At 32.6% G+C, this 24,684-nt stretch overlaps 1 protein-coding gene across 1 annotated transcript in view; it reads left to right on the top strand.

The window, feature by feature from the left end:
* Positions 1-24,684, top strand: part of LOC132719852 (integrin alpha-PS1-like) — a gene marked incomplete at its 3' end in the record, with an annotated part of 61,815 nt that overhangs the window by 12,026 nt on the left and 25,105 nt on the right. The window contains 3 exon segments of the mRNA XM_060703785.1: positions 16,476-16,603; positions 19,348-19,433; positions 24,303-24,515. Coding sequence (XP_060559768.1) covers positions 16,476-16,603; positions 19,348-19,433; positions 24,303-24,515 — 427 coding nt within the window.

Here is a 24,684-nt window from a genome sequence, read left to right as displayed (position 1 = left end):
TCCACATACTTAAGTTAATTAAATCCAAGATGGGGGGGGGGGGGGGGGGGGGGAGTCATGGCCTTTTTCTTCTACCCCAAAGTCCGACCTGGATCTGCGCATGTAGGGCAGTTGAAGTTGAGAAAACCTGTTAATTTTGTTGTTCAATAGGGATATTTTCAATAATGATATTAATGACAAATTTCTCTGTATATTTATTGTTGGATTAGTTGAAATATTTCTAAGAAGCTTGCTTTATTAATGATCATCTTTGAGTCATGATGATTGCCTATATTTTGTCATGAATCAGATGATGATTTTAGTACACCACTCTAGACTGCATCTAGACAGTGAGACAAAATTAATAATCTTTTTATGAGATATATATTTCAGTATTTCGTGTGTGGGACGTGGGATGTAACTATATCAATGTGTATCAAATTGACAGGAGTATCAGCTAGTGTACTGTTTGTTCATAAACATCATGCAAGGGAATTATTCATGTAATTCTGTGTGAAAATGAAGAATGAAGAATCTAAATGCTAAGTCTACAATTGTCAGTATGATATACATGTATATCCAAAATGATAAAGTTCCTGTGTTTAAATAGTTTAAATCATTGGAAAGAGATTATTGTCCTTGAATTTTTTTCTCAGGTTCAAATTTAAAATTGATTATGAAAATACATATTAATTGTAGCAGTTAAGATAGAAAATATGAAGTGGAGTCCCGAGACAGAACTGTTATTTCTTTGGCGTTTAATTTAGTATCAGACTGAGTGTGATGTCTTGGTAATGTAATCAGAACACTCAAAATGGGTTACTTGCTAATGAAACATCATTTCCATTTTGTTACTTCTAGTCTGGAAATGTTTTTGTTGTAATTGCTTTTTGAATAATAAAATAAACCATTATTCTTTGTCAAAACAAAAAACAATAAGTAAATGCGATGTCTCTGGAGACAGTGATATCAGCTGTTTTACTTGAAGCAATCCTGTAACAATATTATATATGTCTGTAAGCTTCCAGAATGATGCTTAGAAAATCTCTGTTATATGATGCTTACAGGCTATTAGACCTTTAGCAATATACGGAAAGAAAATACTGTTTGTTTAAATAGTTTAAAGGAAGTTTATATAATGCTGTCTCAGGAAATCTTTTTGATAGGTTAAGCTATAACCTAATCATTTTCATACTTGGACAGGAAATACCTACCTAACAAAATATTGAAAATTGACCTTGACCTTTATGGTCAGATTTTCAAATTTCAGGAAATTGATGAAAAGTAAAAAAAAAATTGTGATTCATAGATAAGACTCATTTTAGACAATACATTTTTGTTTTACAAACACAGTACTTGAGCATGTTCATAACTTCATATATAATTGAAACATTTATTTTTCTGAATTTCAATATTTTTCTTGCTTTTTGTGAATTTTGATATTTTTCTTGCATGGCCTTCTAGAAATCTTAGAAGCCTTATACAATGTATATAACACAATGTGAATGAAGTATTGAAAATCGAAGCCCTCTAAATTAACTAGGATAAAGTAGAACTCATATCCATACAAAGATCATGAACAATTTTTATAGAAAAAATTACATTTTTTCTGAGAAGATTTGTGTACTTTTTCTCTCTGTGAGACATTAACATTGGGGTAATATATGGCCGGGATTATTAATTGATTATTCAAGGGGAATATGATTTGCCTCTGTCAATAAAGGGGAGAAGAAAATTGGTTACTGAGATGATTTGTCCAATTATTGTGATGTTTGTAAACTAAGGTCATGCCCTCTGAATCCTTACAGATACATTGTTGACAGTTTATACATTTTGTATTTGTTTGATTTTGGTTTAAATATAAGCTCAATTTTCTGACAATTGATACTAGCTGAGCATATTGATCCTGTACATGCTGTTTTAGCATGGGGCAAGGCTCACAGGTAAAGTGAACTTAGTGGCGCCAAAATGGTATCTGCCTCTAAAGCAATAGTACAATTCGGTAAAATCCATTCTTGAACATGGTCAAATTTGGTTCTTCACACATCAATGTTAAGTTTCATTCAGTAATGACCTAATTTTTACAATGCATGTTTTCTATATTCTAAGTCATAACTTGTAACTGCAGCACTTTGTTGACATATATTTACTATAATATTAATAATAATAATAATAATAATTGTGTTGCTGCATTTAGGAGACATCTCATACATGTCAAAGTTTAAGTTAAGATATTCAGAATTTGATGCATGAATAAGCACTTTCTTACTTTTTTCTCTTTGTCCACTTCTGAATCAATATATCAATCATATATTGCTTTCTGGTACAGTCTTTCGGCCCTGTACTTTGTCTCACTCCATGATAGCCTGGGGCCAGCTTCAGCTTCTGATTGTTGTGCAGTAACAGGTTAAATCCTTATATAATTTAATAGAAGTTAACCATGATTACTGCACAAAAGTGACGATATTTAATTTAGTCCTCCAAATCATCACTGGTTTTCTCATCTTTGGCCTTGTGGGTAGCTGAGTATGCTCTATATAGTTTGTAGGTCAATATGACTGTCTTTACATCATTAAAAGTGCTGTTTGTAAACTGGCATTCTACTAATGTAATTTGCTTGTGGAATAGGTATATACCTGTATTCTTTTAGCATACATGCCTGCAATTAGTGTAAGTGCCTGAACCTGTTAGAATACTTAAGTGTTGTTTTAATGGATTTTCCATACTTCTTTAATTGGTCTAAAAAGTTGAGAAAGAATTTAATTAAATTCTAGCACTGCATTTCTGTGATTGATGTTAATTAAAATACATGTATAATAATGTAAGTCTGAAGAAAAAATTGATGCAGATGTCATTGTCAAATTGTGGCCTTAATAAGAGACATTAATATGCTGTTTTCCTATGATATTTGGCAGGATTGGATTTCTTTATAAATAAAATTACTGTTATAGATTTATTGTTTATTCCTCTTTAATTAGCTACTTCTGCATCACTTTAATTGTTATCTACACACCAAAGGTACTTGAAGTATTACCTCCAGGCATTTTGTTCTCTTGAATGATAATGATTATCTAACTCCTGTCAGACTCTGGTGAAATCCTGCTGTTGAAAATTGGTAATATATTTCACTTCAGATAATTGTACACATGATTTCATTGTCAGGTATTTGTTAACAGTTTTTCACAACAGCTGTTTGAAAATGTTTATGTCTAGTTGGCAAATAATAAGAAATGTTTATAGGTTGCCTTACTCTAATGTTTTTGTTTTTAGCTCACCTGTCACAAAGTGACAGGGTGAGCTTTTGTGATCGCTTTTCGTCCGGCGTCCGTCCGTCGTCCGTCCGTCCGTCCGTCGTCCGTCCGTAAACTTTTGCTTTAAATGACATCTCCTCATAAACCACTGAGCCAATTTCATCCAAACTTCACAGGAATGTTCCTTTGGTGGTCACCTTTAAAAATTGTTCAAAGAATTTAATTCCATGCAGAACTCTGGTTACCATGGCAACCGAAAGAAAAATCTTTAAATATCTTCTTTTAAAGAACCGTAAGAGCTAGAGCTTAGATATTTGGCATGAAACATCTTCTAGTGAGTGTCTACCAAGTTTGTTCAAATAAAAGCCCTGGGGTCAAAATTGGCCCCGCCCCAGGGGGTCATTGATTTTCCCTATATGCATATAGTAAAAACTTAAAAATCTTCTTTTAAAGAACCCAAAGAGCTAGAGCTAAGATATTTGGCATGAAACATCTTCTAGTGAGTGTCTACCAAGTTTGTTCAAATAAAAGCCCTTGGGTCAAAATTGGCCCCGCCCCAGGGGGTCATTGATTTTCCCTATATGCATATAGTAAAAACTTTAAAAAATCTTCTTGCAAAGAACCCAAAGAGCTAGAGCTAAGATATTTGGCATGAAACATCTTCTAGTGAGTGTCTACCAAGTTTGTTCAAATAAAAGCCCTGGGGTCAAAATTGGTCCCGCCCCAGGGGGTCATAGATTTTCCCTATATGCATATAGTAAAAACTTAAAAAATCTTCTTTTAAAGAACCCAAAGAGCTAGAGCTAAGATATTCGGCATGAAACATCTTCAAGTGAGTGTCTACCAAGTTTGTTCAAATAAAAGCCCTGGGGTCAAAATTGGCCCCGCCCCAGGGGGTCATTGATTTTCCCTATATGCATATAGTAAAAACTTAAAAAATCTTCTTTTAAAGAACCCAAAGAGCTAGAGCTAAGATATTTGGCATGAAACATCTTCTAGTGAGTGTCTACCAAGTTTGTTCAAATAAAAGCCCTGGGGTCAAAATTGGCCCCGCCCCAGGGGGTCATTGATTTTCCCTATATGCATATACTAAAAACTTTAAAAATCTTCTTTTAAAGAACCCAAAGAGCTAGAGCTTAGATATTTAGCATGAAACATCTTCTATGGTGTCTAAAAAGTTTTTTTCAAAAAAAAGCCGGGGGCCCAAATTGCCCCCCCCGGGGGGTCATTGTTTTTCCCCATATGCATATTTTTAAAAACAAAAAAAAATTTCTTTTAAAAAACCCAAAGGCTAGGCAAGTTTTGTCATGAAATTTTCTAGTGAGTGTCTCCCAAAGTTTTTTCAAAAAAAAGCCCCTGGGTAAAAATTGGGCCCCGCCCCAGTGGGTCATTGTTTTTCCCATTTGCATATAGTTAACGTAAAAATTTTTTTTTAAAACCCAAAAGAGTATTAGGTGGCGCCCTCGGGGGATCATCCCCCTTTTTTAAAAACCGTTTTAATTCATAATATTCATCATGTTTAATGCTGAAAAAAGACATGTATTTTTTTTTTCCCATCTACATAGCCGAGTTGTGGCTATATGTCTGTGTAATCGTGGTCTGCATTGTTCTCTTAATTCACAGTACCGTTCTTGACCAGTTTAGTTTGGTAATAGCTTTCTAATGAAGAGGCCTAACCTATACTTTGTTTTGCTTTTCTTGGCTTTCATTAAATATTGTTTTTCTTGGCTTTCATTAAATAGAAATGCATAGATTTTATAGACGTTAAAAATAACTTGTGCATCTGACTTTATATCAAACTATACCCCTTTATCTTGTTTATAAAATGTACCCCTTCGTCTTCTATATAAAATGTTAACTAACTTTCATCGATCATTAAAATCCGTAAAACTTTAACAGAACCTGCCTTTATATATAGACTGTTCTTGATGGACATCAGGACTTTTACAGAACTACATGTATATACAGACATCCTTGTAGAGGAGAGATGGAGTAGTGATTGCTATTTTGTTCCATCATACTTATTTTACAGTGACATTTGAGTCCCAGCTCATAAATAATACATACCATAGAAATACTATATAGATAGATAGGCAGAGGAATTACTAATGAAACAGGAGAAATCCTGTATTGTCTTGCTTTGTGAAACACAGAAAAAAAGACTTGTGTTAAAGAGCTTTTGGAAATTCTGGTTTTTCTCTCAGACCAAAGAAAAGTCTGGCCCAAAAAACTGTATAATACTGGTCTTCCGGCACTTCTTATAGAAAAGGAATTTATAAAAAGACTTGTCTGTTTTTGTAGATGGCATATGAATGCAATTAATTTGAATCATGCTATATTATTCAATGTGTTTAGGGCCAGCATTTATAACACAGCAAAGGTCGTAGAATACTTGAATAATAATAAATTGCCCCTGACTTCTGTAAGTTTTGATTACGCCCATGTGGAAGCAGACTGCAATGCAGTTCTTAGCAAAAATGTTGCTTGTTCTTGAAGTAATGCAAATGCTTCACTGGTCAGTTAAAAGTTAGAAAACTGCAGCGCTACCATATTGTTAGTGAATGAGTCTAAAAAAATCCCTACTAAAGTCAAAGATATTTCGCTTTATTGTTAAGACTCTTAATGTTACATTTTTAAAAACAAAGCTTAAATGGCATAATGTCTATCAGAGGCAAAATTATTTGACTTAAAAATTGCTAATAAAATAGAGATTTTGCTCGAGTGTTAAAACTCTTAATGTTACATATTTTTAAAACAAAGCTTTTATTTCTCAGAGGCAGAATTATTTTATGGTAAGTAGAATCAAGAAACAAACATATTTTTTTTATGTTTGGCCTCTGAGTCTTCATGTAAACCATTATTACAAACTGACAAATTTGAATGAATGTATGAGAGACATAGATCCTCCTAGTTGGTGATCAATAAACACTGTTTCCATGTAATAGTCGGTGAAACCATGTTGAATAAGCCAAGAAAATTTTGATATTTGTGTGATATCACACCAACACAGTTATTTTGGAAAAAAATAAAATTATGTTGCGAAATTTCACTGATGAGTTAACATCAGATTACTCAGTAAAGAAGCTGTCTGATTGCTGTAGAATTTAATCAACATAGAAACCATATGATCTGATTGATTCAATCAATGAAGGCTTATAGGAAAAACAAAAAAAGAATTGGGAGCATTTGATTAAATTTGTATAATTATTTAGTCTAGAACAAGTTCTACAGGTTTGTTTTCAGAAGTCATCATTTTAATGATTTATATGTATGACTTACTAGAAACTGAACTCATCTAGAAGTAGGCGTTATTTTAGTGTAAAATACTGAAAAATTCTGTAAACTTTCTTTGTCAGCTAGAGTACCGGTAACTGATTGAGGCAGTCAAAGAGTGGACAAAAAAATACTTTCAAGGACAGTAATATCGGCAGTTTGGTTATGCATGTTTTTAAAGTACTGAAACAAAATTATTCGTTAAGCCTGTTTATTGGACTCAAATTTAAAAGAAAGAATTTTGTAATATATTATATGTAAGGTCCTAAAATTTCTATGGGGTTTGATAAATGCAGATTATACTTTAACCCAGAAATAGTTATTAACATTCTCCTCAGAGATGGTCCATGTAGACCCAAATCTCACAACCTAAGAGCATAAATTTCGGGTCCATTACTGAGGACATCAAAGTAAAGCAATCAATTCTCTGTAATGTAGCAGGATCATCCTCCCTTTAAGGTTCCAGGGTATTTACAGTTTGGAGCAGGACAAGGGTTTTAAGTCATTTCTAAGCAATTGTTGATCCTTAGATTAATGTGAGCCCTTCAATGTTATGTTGAATGTTTGATTCAATGTACATGCAGCTAGACATATCTAAATTCACTTTTTCCAGATATGCTTATACAAGCGGGCATCTGAAGATGTAAATCATAATACTTGCTGACACCATGGAGTTTAATTAATGTAAGGAATTTCTGTGGAGATCACTAGTTAAGTTAAGTTCTAATGCTGGATATTAAACAGAATTACTGCTGATCTCATTACCAATGCCAGCTAAAATCAGAAAAAAACATACAATTTTTTACCAGCATTATACAATAAATAACATAATTGAGGATTCTAGTGTAACTGCTAGTACATAAATAATCATTAGTAATGATATTTTTTTTCCAGAATTGAGATCAAAAAAAGCTTTCTGTAACCCAGAATTATCAGATCTGTCATCAGAATCTGGTGAAAACATCAAGCCTCCCCCATACCTTCAGTTTTTATCTGTTATCAACAATCACTTTAAGATTCCAGTCAACCTTCCAGTTTACTTGCTGATTGAGTAAACTGATTGGTTACATATTGCATGAGACTGTATAATTCAGAGGAATGTTTCCAGGATGTTTCGAAAAAAGTTTTGTAACAATTATTTATGATGATAATTTTGTCTGAGGCTGACTCAGTATTTTGATCAACACTTAAAGTTGCATATTGTGATTCGTTTTGTTTCCCCATACACTTGTAGAGATCTCAGTGACACAAGCAACTTATATAATAAGTTATATATTTTTCCACTGTTATGGCAAATTCGACTGACATGTTAGATGATATTGCTAACTTTTTGTTTCCATTGTTTTGGCAAGTCTATCTCCGCAATAATTTGGTAGGAAAAGAAAATCTTCTTGATTCGTGCTTGTTTGTAAGCAATAGTGATATTCGGTTGCTATGTTTTGGCAAGACTGGCATATTTATGACATATATTACTTTCATTGTGGTATATTTTAGATCTTGTGATAATAATGTAATGTTTATGATAGTCTTAAAGGTTAAGACTGTTATAAGTGATTTCTGAGCCTCTGTCACCTGAGTATTGAGAGTCAGACTAACTTGCACATATTGTCCTGAGTTGATCAGACTTCATACTGTTGGTCATACATGCCATATTTTTGGACCAGCTTTCCGGGACACTTTTCATCGCGACAATAATGGGTGTGTAGCAGTTGTGGAAAAGGGGGTGACAATCGTATAATGTTATTAAATTAGGACAACTTTCTCCTGAATTTTAATGATAAGCAGTTAACTTACTAGTTTTATAAGTAGTCTTTTAGGTCGACATATTTATCATTTTATAGTATTTCTTTATTTCATTAATTATTCCCTAAAAGCAAGTAAGTTGTAAGTTATAAACCCGGTGAATGGGCGCAGCCATGTTGTTCACCCGTTATATCTTAAAGTCGTGATAATTACTACATGTCACGTAATGCAATTCTTCACACAGCAAGGTGATTTATTTGACACCTTCAATTTTTTATTTGATAGATATATTTACATTGTTTGTAATAATTAGACTTTCCGCAAGTTAGCGATTAATCTAAAAATTAATGATTATCGGGGATTTACGATAATTGTTAAGGGCCGTAAATCATTAATTAACCCGACCATTAAACGCTGCCGAATTCAACAGAGAATGTTAATTGCCGATGCATGAAGAAAGCTATTGCCGAGGGGAATCGACAGTCGATAATTGGGGGGCTGTATATTGTAAACTTGTAAGTGTCAATGTTCCTGTGTATTATGTGTACCAGGTCAGAATATGTTTTACGATCCTGAGGTGAAATGTGCGAGATTTGATTTAAGAAAATTTATGAAAATTTTGCAAAAATTTTATCATGATTTTTTTTCCGGGATCAAATCGATGCCCGGGACAGCTCCGGGACAGACATCCGATTTCCGGGACAATCCCGGGCATTCGGGACGTTATGGCATGTATGCTGTTGGTAGACTAATTTGAAACTTTGATCTGTTCCACTGATATCCCCAACATTGATACCAAAATTAAAGCTGGACTTAGTAAGATTCCCAAAATTGATATCAAATGGTTAGCTGGGCTAAATAAGTCCATTTAAGTTTCTCAAAATTGATATCAAAATGGAAGCTGGACGTAAGTTCAGCTTTGGGTAAGATTTCCAAAATTAATATCAAAATGAAAGCTTGACTTAAGACCATTTAAGAAATTTCAGCAGATTAAGGGTTATTGTAGTAAATAATTGTTTATAAAGCCAGCAATTATACTTGATAAATGCTTAGTCTGAATTGTTTAATTGTTTCAGGTAATAAAGTCATTGGGTTTTATTTTTTGCATCTGGTATTAAAGTGCATAGTTTTATCAGTGAAAGCTTAGTGATGAAGTGAAATTTAACACCTATATCGTTATCAGTGATTCAGTGATAATTATTATTAAACTATTTAGTTTATTTATATTGCATGATTTTACTGAAAATGATACAGTCAGTTATGCAGTGTTAAACATTTTAAGATTGATATCATTTCGCCCGACACATTTTTGTAATGTTTGAAAATTAAGAGTGTAACGTCACCCCATACATGGCATTCATACATCAGTAACTCTACACTTGAAAATAAACTGCTTGAATACATTAAGATGTGAATAAATTGTATACTTGATAGAGAAAGTGCTCATTTGATATCATGAAATCTATCCTGACCTATAGTAAATCTCTGCTGGGGGTAGACTCGAAATGAATGAGGTCATAGCGCAAACTGGTTTTGCTATATATGTCAAGTTTTTACCTGCAGTTTTAAAGTTTATTTTTTTATGATTGGGTTTCATATTTTGTGTTTGCTTTTCAAGTATCTAGTCAGATAATTCGCCCACAACTTAAACCATTGATGGATCTCTTAAATTTTTTATCCTTAACTAGGTGTAAAAGAGCATTAAAGATATTTTCTATGCTCATCCTTGAGTAAACTAATTCAATCACAAAAATTTATTGAAATCTGACTTACTGAATATGTCTAATTTGAATAAAAGAATGAGTAAACTGTCTATGTAATAATATAGTAAAGCTGTGTTCCCTATTGCAGTCAAGTAAAGTTAAATGGTCCTTTAAAGTTCTTAATAAAAAAAAACAAACAGCCAGTTCTTTTAATGATATTATAATTATATTGTGACCACCTATAGTCATATTTACATATATACTTTGTGGGAAGTCAGAACATGTAGGTCTATCTTATATTTACAAAGAGACTGTATAGCAATTATCAATATATTCTAATATCAAATTGAGCATAGTATATCTTAGTAATATTGAGTATTTGACCGTTTCTTTTGTTTCTTTTTCTTCTCATGCTACCATTGCCAATCTGACCACTCTCTCCGACTGAAGCTGTTCCCTATTAAGTCTTCACATATTTTGGAAATTACTATAGTTATATTAGTAAATATAATTATATTAGTAACTATAATGGCAATGAATTTCCAAATATTTCAACATAACAAGTGTGGCCATCTTGTTCATTTGCTGAAAGTACATTATAGTTACTATATGATGAGTATATGATGAAAATATATTTTATGCATGAAATGATGACCCTATTAATTTAGTTGTGAACTGTAAATAATTGGTATGGTTATTTTACTATGGAGTGTCCTACACTTGTTGGTCTCTTAGGATTTCTATATTCATCATATCAGAACATTGACACTAGTTGAGAAGTCACTGTCCAGTAAGACAACTTAAATTTTGTGGGAAAAGTGTATATATTTGAAGTATGACATTAAGACTATGGATTTCTACTACACAAGATGTTTTGAAGTAGAAGATTCCTTTTTACATCTAAAAAAGACATTCATACCTTCACCTGACTTCCTACCCCTTTGTGCGGGTATTTGGGGTGAGTATGGGTGTTCAGAACCCAATTTTTTTAGGGGAGGGGGTGAAGGATGTAGGGGTGCCTGGGAAGCCTTACTATTTTTCTATAAATTTAATTATAAGAAACTTCAGTTCCTTCAAAATTATTTAGTTCTTAGATTGAGCTAGCTTTGTTTTGAGCCTATAATTTATCATGTTTATGTACAAATGTATTTTAAAGCCTGTTTTTCTCAGATCTTTCAGCTATATAGCAAACAGTTTGTTAATATGCTATTTGGTATATTACCGATGGAATGTTGATTATATCTATATACTTAGAAAATTGTGCAAGTAATAAAAACTAATGCACAATATGTACACTGTGTTTTGATGCAGTAACCAATTTTGTTTGGTATGTGAAGGTTTTCCCAGCTGCCTTTTAACTTTGCGATTTTTTTGCCCCTCTCGTTTTTTTATTCAGGGAGATTTAATAAACTGTAATAGCAAAGATAACTGGTATCTTTCATGGGTTATTTGATGGCACAGTGCTTTTAAACTGCTGGAAAATTATGACAATAATCCAAGATATTTCAACATTTATTATGATATTCCCACAACTTTTGGGAGGATTTACAATTATGTAATATCATACATACATGTCTGTGATATATGCCTGATTTGCTGCCATTAAATTTGTTTCATGTTAAAAGTGTCCCCATCCTAATACAAGCACCCTTTGTTGATATTTAATAACAGCTAATTACTGCACCAATGATTCATATTGCACCAAGCCCATGATCCTCATGGGAATAGCAGGGATATTATGGATTTTTAAAATCCTGTTAAAAGTTCCATCAGATTGTAAAGTTACCTAGAAATGCCCTTTATTGCTTTTAATATATAATATCTCGGCCATTTAAGTGTTGTTGCCATCACAAAACCACCTCCACAATTTCCTGGTATTAATGCAGGGAAATTCTGTAAGCAGTCCGATACATTAAGTAGTCAAACTTAAGTCAAAAAGTATTCTTACAATAGACCATTTATAGGCATATTAAGTTATATGCTTTAGGATAATGCTATTTATTCGTTTTGAAAGCACTTACTTTTTATTGACCAGATGTTTGTGAAACATTTGCAGAATAATGTGGGTGTGTAAATTGATTTTAAATTGAATTTGAAATCTACTTAGGAAGTCCTCAATTATGAAATTGGCCATGAGGCATTATTTATATGTAATATGGTAATGCTTTAACCCTTAGCCATGCTCACATTGGCAAATCATTCGATCTTCCATTCTACCAGCCATGTGCCGATGTGCTGATCTTGGCCTCTGATCTTGGTCTACACTGTTGGCATTTTAGTCAAGTATTACTGTACATATTTTGAAATTTGCCCTAAGAATTGGTCAGTTTTTTCCTCCAGATTAAAAGATAAATAATTGTCCGTTTAAGACATTTAATAGCACTATAAGAGTTGATTGACTTGGATACTGTCATTGGCTAGAATTGGTAAAGCAGGTTCATGCTCCGACTTCACCACAATTTACAATGGAGCATTAACAATAGGTCATATGGTAATGCTATTTATTCATTTTTAAAGCAATGACTGTCACTGACTAGATGTTGGTGATAATTTGCAGACAATAGAGTACACTTTTCCCCCAAGGAGAAGACTTTACAATGCATAATGTCTCTCACAGTAAAAGTCTGACACAATATTTTGACAAAATTACTTAGTAATGCCAGACAAAATGATGAATAACTGATAAAATGCTTCAGAAAACAATGGGAACCTCACTGTGTGCTGTAATGTTCAACACCTGGTTTTGTATTTCTAGCTAACAAGGGGAGACATCTCTTTGTTTATTTTATGTCTTTTTTCCACAATAATAAGTTATCTTTGTCAGACATTCAGAACTTTCTGAAGTTGAAGACAATTGAACCTGCCTCCAGGAATCATTGTAATCAGCCTAGACAGTCTATTGTGATTGTTTACATTGTGTAAACTGGTATCATATATCAATATTTGTTTTAAGACAAAGGCTACGTAAGAAAAAAACCTGTGAAAAAAACAACCCTGTGGCAACACTACATGAAATATTCTTTCACACAGATTTTGTTTGTTATTTTGGTAATAATGTATGTTTGGCATTTGGCATACAGTGCAATTGAGATGGCCGTTGACTTAAGATATTTAAAGGGCTAGCTTTTTCAGTTGACTTAAGATATTTAATCGGTGGTTTAACTTACTGTCATTCTTAATGTTATAAACTATGCATGCAAAAATGTTGTGTCCCAGACTCACTTAATTAAAGTAATTAAGTGATAGATTAATTGTAATTACTAGTAGGTTTGCTGACGACTATGAAGATTGTAGGCTTTATTATCCTGGCACTGGGACGATGAATAATTCCTTGATGTAAGGGAAGCTAAATGGCCTCAAGAGACAGGGCCGGGGCAGTAAAATCAATTGTCTGTAATGCCCAGGCTGGCACAGTCAGCCACTAGTACAGAATGATGATGAGTAAAAATTTTTCCAGAGTTTTCTTATAAATATCATAATTCATGGCAAGTAACGAAAAAAATTTTATAAAATGGACAAGCAAGTCTTTGTCTGGGGCCCTGTGGACTGTAGGGGTTAGAAGTGCAAACTTAAACATTAATAAAACTACCAAATCTTTACACGTGAAGGCATTAATTTAGGCTGATTAAAACTGCAGTGAAAAAGGAAATCTTAATGTCCAAGCATCACTCACTTAGATTAATTTGAAGTTCTTTATGCTAAATATTTCACACAATACCCTCTGTTTTATTTCTCTGAAATTATGTAACTATATTATAAAAATAGACTTAAAATAAACATAATGATGTGTTATTGAAATTATCAGAACTTCGTGATAGTGTAGGAGTTGTCATCAATTAGAGGAGATTAAAAGAGATAGTGTAGTTGTTGATTATATTATGCAAAGAATGTAATCGTGATAGTGTGAATATATTTATAAATATAAAATTATCAATTATTTCATGAGGTCGTAATACTGATATTGGTTTATACCAGGATATCCACTTTATTTAATCTTCTTAGTTAAGTATTGATTAATAAAAACCTGTCACATTCATAAACAAGATACAAGTGGCCACTTAATGATAAAACATTATGTTATATATCTATTGTTGCAGTATTATAGCGTCAGCTACGATTTAAGGGTTTTAAATAGAGTAGCGATAATTATAATTATGTAAACGTTTTCTGCTGTCATTTAATAGAAAAATATTGTTATTGATCAAGAGTCTTATTTTCACTATAAATATCATAATTATGACATGCACAATATATTTGATAATATTGTGTTTTCAATTCATTGCCTTAATTTTTTCAGATTTAAAGTCCTTAGTCAGATTTCAATACTGTGCTTCAATTTTGTCAGATTTCAATTCTTTGCCTTGATTTTGTCAGATACCAATTCTTTGCCTTGATTTTGTCAGATTTTAATTCTTTGCCTTGATTTTGTCAGATATCAATTCTTTGCCTTGATTTTGTCAGATTTCAATTGTTTGCCTTGCTTTTGTCAGATTTCAATTCTTTGCTTTGATTTTGTCAGATATCAATTCTTTGCCTTGATTTTGTCAGATTTCAATTCTTTGCCTTGATTTTGTCAAATATCAATTCTTTGCCTTGATTTTGTCAGATTTCAATTCTTTGCCTTGATTTTGTCAGATTTCAATTCTTTGCCTTGATTTTGTCAGATTTCAATTAATTGCCTTGATTTTGTCAGATTTCAATAATTTTTATTGTATCATTTGGGCAATAATTTATAATTATGTTATCCAGAGCAACTTGCTGAATTTTAATTTAATTTTTGATGTCGAAAGCAAATAATTTGTCTGAATTTTCATAAATTATCCTAAAACCTTGTACATAATGATTCAGCTTTATTTTAGTATGACTTAAAGCATGGAAATATTTCTCAAGTCAGTTTATTTAAATTACCATTAATTAAAGAATAAGCAATCTTTCAAATTACAAATCAAATACATGTGTATTTGTTATCAAACATATTAACCTATTTGTTAGGTAAATGATATTCTTAATTGGATGGCCATTAATTTCTTAGCTGTGTTTAAACAGTATTGTGCTTTCATTACTTTATTTAAATAACCATTTGCATTGGGCATTCTTGTATTTGTATAAGCATATCTGTCAGTAGATTTATCAAAGAAGCTCCTCTGTCAGCATTGCAGTTTAGTTGTATTTACCAATGTATAACATTTGAAAGGTCACTGTCTATTGTTTGTTTTTCACACACCATCATGTTTTTTGTGTTGATTGTCATATTCTTGGCTTTTGATCATCATATCATGGCTTTTGATCATCATATCTTGGCTTTTGATCATTATATCTTGGCTTATGATTGTCATATCTTGGCTGTTAATCATCATATGGCTTTTGATCATCATATCTTGGCTTTTGATCATTATATCTTGGCTTATGATTGTCATATCTTGGCTGTTAATCATCATATGGCTTTTGATCATCATATCTTGGCTTTTGATCGTCATGTCATGGCTTTTGATCGTCATATCATGGCTTTTGATCATCATATCTTGGCTTTCCATCATCATATCCTGGCTTTTGATTGTCATATCTTGGCTGTTTATCGTCATATGCCTTTTGATCATCATATCTTGGCTTTTGATCATCATGTCATGGCTTTTGATCGTCATATCTTGGCTTTTGATTGTTATATCTTGGCTTTTGATTGTGACATATCTTGGCTTTTGATTGTCATACCATGGCTTTTAATTGTGACATATCTTGGCTTTTGATTGTCATATCATGGCTTTTGGTTGTGACATATCTTGGCTTTTGATTGTCATATCATGGCTTTTGATCGTGACATATCTTGGCTTTTGATCGTCATATCTTGGCTTTTGATTGCCATATCATGGCTTTTGATTGTGACATATTATGGCTTTTGATTGCCATATCATGGCTTTTGATCGTGACATATGGCTTTTGATTGTCATATCTTGGCTTTTGATTGTCATATCATGGCTTTTGATCGTCATATCTTGACTTTTGATTGTCATATCATGGCTTTTGATCGTGACATATCTTGGCCTTTGATTGTCATATCATGGCTTTTGATCAAGACATATCTTGGCTTTTGATCATCATAGCTTGGCTTTTGATTGTCATATCATGGCTTTTGATCGTGACATAACTTGGCTTTTGATTGTCATATCATGGCTTTTGATCGTGACATATCTTGCCTTTTGATTGTCACTAGATAACTAACCAGTAGTTTATAATCACTTTCTCCACAAACAACCCACTACTAATCTGGCATTATTTCGGAATCAGTGGTGATTGATGCACGATGGATGAACAAGGTCAATTGTCACAGAGAAAGTACACCTCACATGAGGATTCAACCAGCAACCACTGTATTGAACTACAATGTAAAGAGGTTGAAGCAATTTCTGTTTCCCTTACAGAATTTGGTACATAAAATGCAATCTGATCTTTTACATAACTAAGAAAGATCAAAGAAAGCAGCTGTTTTATTTCAATGCTTCATTTTTTTCCTTCAATTTTCTATTTTCAGTATTGTAGTTGGTGCTCCAAATTTAGATCTTCAATTTTCCAACGAGAATCATACAGGCGGTGTTTATAAATGTAACGCACTTTCACCGAACAGAAACGACTGTGAACTCCTGCTCAGAAATGAATACAGTAAGTAACTATGCAACATTAAAAATATATTTATGCAGTAATTAACAATTTTGTAATACGATAAACCAAAATATGTCAATAAATGTAAAGATCACAGAATTAATCTGAAGACCTTATTAAACAAAAGAAGTTCTCAATAAACCTTGATCTCAATACACATAATGATCTCAATATATGTTAAGATCTCAATAAACTTAAAATCACAATCATAAGATCTCAAGTAAATCTTAACATCTCAATAAACCTAAATATATCAAAATAAACATCATAGTTATGTTTTTCGAAATCTGGATATTATTTATGGTACAGTAAACTCAACTTACAACGATATCACATTATATAACGATATCACATTATAAGTACATACCCCTCTCAAAACGGAGCTCACAGTTGCTGCGGTCCCGACTCTATTTTCAAATAAGTTGGATATAATGATATATGGATATAATGATACCCTGAATATTGCTTTTAAGCTGAATTTACCTTATAATGAAAATTATCTTCTTTTTTTTTTCAAGTCCATCTGACTCGGAATGCTATGTAAATTAAAAGACTACGGTTTTCTGCTAGCTTTTGTCATTAATTTCATTAGATGAATGCATTTAGAATAATTTGTCATCCTCTCAAATTTTGCTTAAATTCTAATCAGAAACATGCTATCACGAATTCCTGTTACCCTAACCTCACTTAAAGTATCTTTAATGGACATCATTTTTAAGGTGGGAAAATTTTATTTTAATATCTGACGGAATAGCTATTTCAATGCAAATCATGATCAAATGGGACACAGATGTGCACGCTGATCTTGGCCTGCACTTGTTGCAGTGATTTTATCATTCAGCTCCCATAAAAACTTGCAACATCCATTTAAGAAGGTTGTTTCAAGAATGATTGTAACTTTATGAATGTTCTGTTTTTGTAAAATGTAATAAAGATAACGTGTTATATTGGTTCTCACAGCAAGTTATTTATACAATGAAAAATTAAAAAAAAACAAAAAACAAAATGCAGAACAAACCATAGGATTGTGTTGGAGTGCAATACTTGTTGACAGTGAGTGATTATTTCCCAATAAACCAGCAAAAAAAGCCAACTGATCATTTCGTTAATGCATGAATTCTTCAGACATGCCTTCAATATTCTCTGAAAACAAACAAGGCATTATGTTAAAACAAGAAAGGCTTTCTATATTTGAATTTTGTGCAGAAATTAATCAAAATGTTAAAACAAAGTGATACACAGACTAAGATGTTTGTCGACATTATCCATTTTATAATTTGAATAAAAAGATAAGATGTAAATAGAAAGAGAAAATAATAAAGTATTGTTTCCTGATTGCCATGGATATAATGATATACATGGAAAAAGATTTTATTTTTTATGCTCCCCGAAAAATTTCCGTACGTCCCGAATTCGTGTCCGGCCCATAACTTTGTTATCTGAAGTCGGATTTTAAAACTATTTCACAGAAATGACCACCATATTGAGACGACGTGTCGCGCGCAACATTTGGCTCGCTACCTTGAAGGTCAAGGTCACAGCATGACCTTGCAGCAAAATCGTGTCCGGTCCATAACTTTGTTATTTGAAGTCGGATTTTAAAAATATTTCACAGAAATGATCACCATATTGAGACGACGTGTCGCGCGCAAATTTGGCTGGCTACCTTGAAGGTCAAGGTCACAGCATGACCTTGCAGCAAAATTGTGTCCTGCCCATAACTTCGTTATTTGAAGTCAGATTTTAAAACTATTTCACAGAAATGATCACCATATTGAGATGACGTGTCGTGCGCAACATTTGGGTTGCTACCTTGAAGGTCAAGGTCACAGCATGACCTTGCAGCAAAATCATGTCCGGTCCATAACTTCATTATTTGAAGTTGGATTTTACAACTATTCCACAAAAATGATCACCATATTTAGACAATGTGTCGTGCACAACATTTGGGTTATTTTTACTCTTTGAACTTTGTCTGTGACATAACTCTGACACTACAAGAGGTATACCTTCCTGTGTCCAAAACCTATTCGGGGAGCATCACCCGGTTCAACCGGCTCTTGTTTTGTTTGTTGGTTGCTATAGAGACAATAAAGTACAGGGATTAAGATTTCATTTTGCTGTTGTATGCAAATTTAAGGTTTTGACTTCAAAATTATGAATAATAAACACATTTTGATAACAATTTCTTTTATTTAAATATAACAATTTTGATTTATTCAGAATATATTTCATTTAGTTTTTGTATGCAAATTTAAATTTTTGACTACAAAATTACAAATATTTTTTTTTTAATTCAGTATGATTATTTTGTGAACATGTTAAAAAAATCATTGGTTTGACATCTTACACTTTGATTTGATGCAAAAATAGATAAACTTTGCAACTACTTGACTGCACTTAAGTAGGTTCATTAGTTTTATTGATAGCACAGCTTTTTTTTATCCTTTGAAAAACAATGGATATATTTTGATGATAATATGACTAAAATCATTGTCTAAAACAATGTAAAACTGGCTTTGAGGTTATAAAACTGAGGATTTTCATTGGTCAGTTCACATTTTGTGCCGGTTTCTGACCATTGAAATAATTGTGAGATCAGAGTCTGAGCATGGAAAATGTCTTAATAACCTTGGACCCTAATCTTACCTCTCATACATCAGAACATGTATTATATAATGCTATTACAGATAAATGAGAATAACTCACAATTATATTCTTTTGTTAATTACCTCCCTTTGCAGGTCCATCATCTACAGTAGATAACGGAAGGAACAATCAATGGCTTGGTGTGGTTGTAAGAAGTGGTGGCCCTGGCAAAGGAGTTGTGGTAGGTTTTCATAGAATTTCCGTCTCACCATTTCCGTCTCACCGACGGCACACATGTCCTTGTATACATTACTAGCATAGAATAAATGAACATTGTTTAAAATCTCAACAAGTAAGGGAAAAATTGTGAAATAAGGGTGCCCAATTGTAAAAAAAAACTGCAAAAAGTAACTGACTATTTATAATTGTTTATGATTTAGAAAAAATAAAAGAAAGTAAAAACTTAACATAAATAATTTAGGAGAAAGATTAAGATCTATGTGCTGTCAATTTATTATGTGACGGTATTATGTCATAATAATGAGAAAAGTATTGAATTACCATTTTAGTTCTTAAAAAGAGAAAGATCTTTTAAGATAAATGCATATTTTATTGAAAGAAATCGCAAGGTTCTGATTTAATTGTAAGATCTTGTGTAAAATTGAACATGCACCACTGTATTTTTATAATGCATTCACTTTGTACATAGGAGGTTGTTTCTATAAAATCATTGTATTAAAAAATTGTAACCTTGAAAAGTTCATTTGTCACTGTACTGACCTATGGTCAGTGTTGTATGGTGTTACACCAAATAGATAACAGGTTAGACATTGGTCAGATGATAGGGTCAGGATATATTTACACAGGCATTTGTCAGTTGAAACTGCAAAAAGTATAGGTGTGATATGGGAAATTGACAGATTCTCAATAATATTGTGTTTTTTTTATGATGAACAAATTTTCATTTAACAAAATACGTTTGAAGAAAAGTTTATTTTAGTTTGTTTATAATATACAGGTTTTTAGCTTTGCCTTTTTGAATAATATGGAGAGTTACTGTATTCACCTTTGTCTTTGTGTCAGCTTTTATGTGCAGGTTGATATGTTCAAAACGGCTGAAGGGAATCTTAAGACACTAAAATGTTCTCTGTGATATCGTAAATGATTGGCACAGGTCCCATAACTCTTGAGTTACCTTTTAACAGAGTTATACCACTTATTTTTACTGTCAGGCACCAACAATGGCCAAGTAAGCTGTCTGACAAAATGTTGTTCTTTTATTTACAAATGTTGTCCTTTTATTTACAAAGACAATTTTTAGATTGACTATTAAAAGAATAGGGAGAGCTATTTGTCACCTTAGTGCAATAACTGGTTAACTCCTATAAAACCTTAAAGGACTTAACCTGTTACTGCACTAAAGTGACACATTGTTCTTACCAAGGTGTCAGCGTCACACTTCTAGTTTTTGCATGCAAATAGATATCTCCAAAACTACTGAAGAGATCTCGAATGGGTTGAAACTTCACAGTCACACTTATTTGAGAGCATTATAGAAGGTCATGTCCAAAGCTCATAACTGTAATGTAGATTTTAACAGAATTTTGGCCTTTTTCGAATTAAGAAAAACTTCTACATTATCCAGTCTATTGTTTTACTATGAAGCTCTGAGATCATAGTCGAGCATCATCTGTCCTATCGACATATCTTGTTAAAATATATACATAACATATATAATCATATAATATACATTTATTTACATATACAACAGTGGTCATAAGTTTACATTGAAAATGTGATGTTAACTGATATATCAATAAATGGAATGTCAAGTTATCTTCAATGATCTATACCAAGATACTTTTCAAATTTGTGGTTTCACATTATCAGTTACTGGCAATTTGATATAAGTAGTTTTGAAGTATTTTAACACTTGACTATATTATGGGGGAGTGAGGATATAACTTGAACAAGAAAGGGGTTAGTATGAATTGTGTGAAGTGGTTTATTTTTGTTGTTTTTTTAATCGGCTTAGAATAAACATTTATGCATCAAAGTCAAAGTACTTATTTACTTTTTTGTCCCATGTCGTGATAATAATTTAAGTATGAATGCATTGTTATCATGCATTTGTCATACTTCAATTGTATAATGCTTTTAATTGTATTTGTTTTATGTTTTTGTTATTTCGAATATGGAAATTGCTTTTAAAGTCGCACATTGACATTTAAAGGCAGTAATCTTGGATCTCTTATTATTGCTCAGTGATTAATCGGGTTATGTAAAAGTGACATGTGGGTGTTACAAAGTTAATAGTGACATTATTATTATATTACTTTTATAATTTGATAGTAACCTTTGTGTATATTGACCAAAAAATGGAAGCTGATCTGTGGCACTGTAAACATGCTGGACTTGTGATCTGTTATTTCTTTGATTGTTCCAAATTCAAATCAAGAAAAATTCATGCATTATTTACTGTTAAATACACCCTTTGCCAGTGCCAGCAGCTACTGATTCTACCCATGCAACTAGTGCAGACCAAGGTCAGTTGGCATATATGTGCAAATGAGCCTTGTTTGCTGATTCAGTCACTATATATTTTGAAAATAACCATGTTTGTTTTTTTACATTGAAAGATGGACAAGTCCATATAAGATATTTTGCATGGTTAGGGTGAAAATAGAGAAAAACAGAATCCCTAAAGAAATTTAAGCTCAAAACTACAGAATTGGCAATGTTGCACTCTGGCTAGGTTTGATTGAGCCTGTTCATGGACGGTACATGAAAGTGCAATTTACCGTCCACACCCCCTACTATCCTTATTATTGCATCTTTCTTTATTTTAAACAACTTGGCAAACATACAGATTGGTGTTATTGTTCCAACTTACAAACTTGTTTTGAATGAACAACCATGCATTGATAAAGTGCATATGGTTTCAGGGCACAATCAATCTTCCGCACAAATTGATTGTATATTTCATGCCATTCCATGATATAAGAGATTTAATGAGCTTTTATATAACACAGATTCCTTCTCCAAGGCTAGATTTGTTTTATTGAAATAATTGCTAGGATTGATATAATTGTTCTTTTAAATGCAATGCACACTGCTCCTGAAGTTCTGAGCTGAAATGGCTAATTTGATTGCCAATTGATCATGACATTAATCAAAAAATTAATGCAACTATGAGTGTGCAATGTAATAAATGAATTTTTGGACCAGTCAGTTAGAAAAGCATAATGATTGTGTGTTATGGAAAGTTTTCATGAGTTTATACAATTATTTCTGATAAATGAAGGAGTTTTAAGTTTTAATAAATCAGGCCAGTTAACTTTATGAAAGGTTATTGGTTTTTCAAAGAAAGTGCCTGCATGCTTTTGGCTGAAATAAAACATTACGTAAGAAGCACTAGTTGAATGCTTGGATGAGTACAAAACATGGGTCATCTCTGATCACAGGAGCTAAAAATAGAAAAATCATTGTAAGTCTCTAGTGGCTACTGTTGGTCTGCAAGTTTGCTTTGATGATTTCTAGGTCAAGTTCGAATATGGGTCACCTGGGGTCAAAAACTAGGTCACATGGCCCAAAAATGGAAAAACCTTGTTAACACTTAAGTGGTCACATTTTTAGCTCGACTTTTCTATGAAAAGGGGAGCTATCCTACTCGCCCCGGCGTCGGCGTCGGCGTTAGCGTCGGCGTTGGCGTCACACCTTGGTTAAGTTTTTCGTACCACCCCACTTTATTTCAGAAGTATTACAAGTATGGCTTTGAAACTTACCATACTTGTTCACCATCATAACCTCCATCTACAGACAAGAGTACATAACTCTGTCAAGGTTTTTGACAGAATTATGGCCCTTTTTTGACTTAGAAAGTGTATTGAGCTTGGTTAAGTTTTTTGTACCACCTCACTTTATTTCAAACCATTGGAGGTATTGCTTTGAAACTGACCATACTTGTTTACCATCACGACCTTCATCAACAGACAAGAGGACATAACTCTGTCAAGGTTTTGACAGAATTATGCCCCTTTTTGACTTAGAAAATACATTGAATATGGGTAAAATCCACTTATTGCCTTAACCCTTTGAGATATTGCTTTGAAACTTTTAATGCTATTTCACATCATTACCCCCATCTGTACGCAAGAGAAGGTAACTCTGTCAAGGATTTGTTTTAAAAATTAAGGCCTTTTATCGACTTAGAATCTTGGTTAAGTTTTTAGTACCAGTCCACTTTTTGACTGAACTGTTTGAGATATTAATTTGAAAGTTGGAATACTTGTTTACAATCATGATTCCCAAACATGTCCAGGAGAAGGTAATTCTGTCAAAGATTTTATTTGAATTATGGCCCTTAACTGTCAATGTTTTGTATTATAGGCAAGCACTAAAAAACTTAAAAAATCTAAAAAAATTCATTCCTATCCACTTGTTCACTTTACCATAAATTATGTCATATAAACATTGCTGTAATATTCAAGGGTATCAAAAATACAAGTACAAAAATATACTGCTTCCTTGGCATAGATTTCTTGAAAAATTATGTTATTATGTCATTTACCAAGGTGTTCTGAGTGACGTAAAAATACCTTATTCTCTCAAAGTGGGTTTAATACTATTAAATTTATTTAAGGCTCAACTCAGTTTTTTTTTCTTTCTTACCAGCCCTCTTTTGACTTAAACATTTCAAACTTTGCTGCAGTGTTCAAGGGTATCACACAATTCAGTAAAATAATTCTTCACTAAATATCTTAATGCTCATGGCCATTGTTCACTTTAAAAATACAGAGATTCTTGTATTGCCTTTTACTGCAAAAACTTTTTTTATTGGCAAGCAATAAAAAAGTCGAGCGCGCTGTCTTACGGACAGCTCTTGTTGACTCGGTTGTCATCAAACTTGGGCAGTAATTGCTTGTCATAGTAATTGCTTGGTCAGGTGAGCGATCTAGGGCCATCTTGGGCCTCTTGTTTCAGTTGTTAAAACACTAGCATCTCCATTAATGAAATATTATTAAACATATGTTTGACATTTCTAAAGAATTCAAAAGATATGGATTCCTGTTAAGGGCTTACATTAGTAACGGTTCCCATTTTATTTCAGGCTTGTGCCCACCGGTACAAGGACCTGAAGCAGACCGGGAACAGTGTGAACATCTATGGTATTGGGTCATGCTACCAAATGACCCAGGATTTACAATTTAATCTAAATTTAGCCCAGGGGAGGCTTCTAAAACCATGTCAGGGTTTACCTAAAGGTCAAGAACATGAAGAATATGCCTTCTGTCAGTCTGGAATAAGTGCCTATATCACTGAGGTAAAATGTTGTTAAGATATTTATTGCGTATAGGAGGTTATACATGTATTTAAACATTTTTACTTTGTTTTTCTTAAATTCTTGAATCTGAGTCACTTAATTTTAAAATCTTTTTTAATGATTGCACATGTATTTAAAATTCTTAATTAATTTTTTTTTAATTGTAGAA

Source organism: Ruditapes philippinarum, unplaced genomic scaffold, assembly GCF_026571515.1.
Source record: "Ruditapes philippinarum isolate M1 unplaced genomic scaffold, ASM2657151v2 ctg1448_1_1_1_1, whole genome shotgun sequence".
Classification (NCBI taxonomy): Eukaryota; Metazoa; Mollusca; class Bivalvia; order Venerida; family Veneridae; genus Ruditapes; species Ruditapes philippinarum.
The sequence above is the reverse complement of the archived record's forward strand: the minus strand, read 5'-3'. Positions and strand labels throughout refer to the sequence as shown.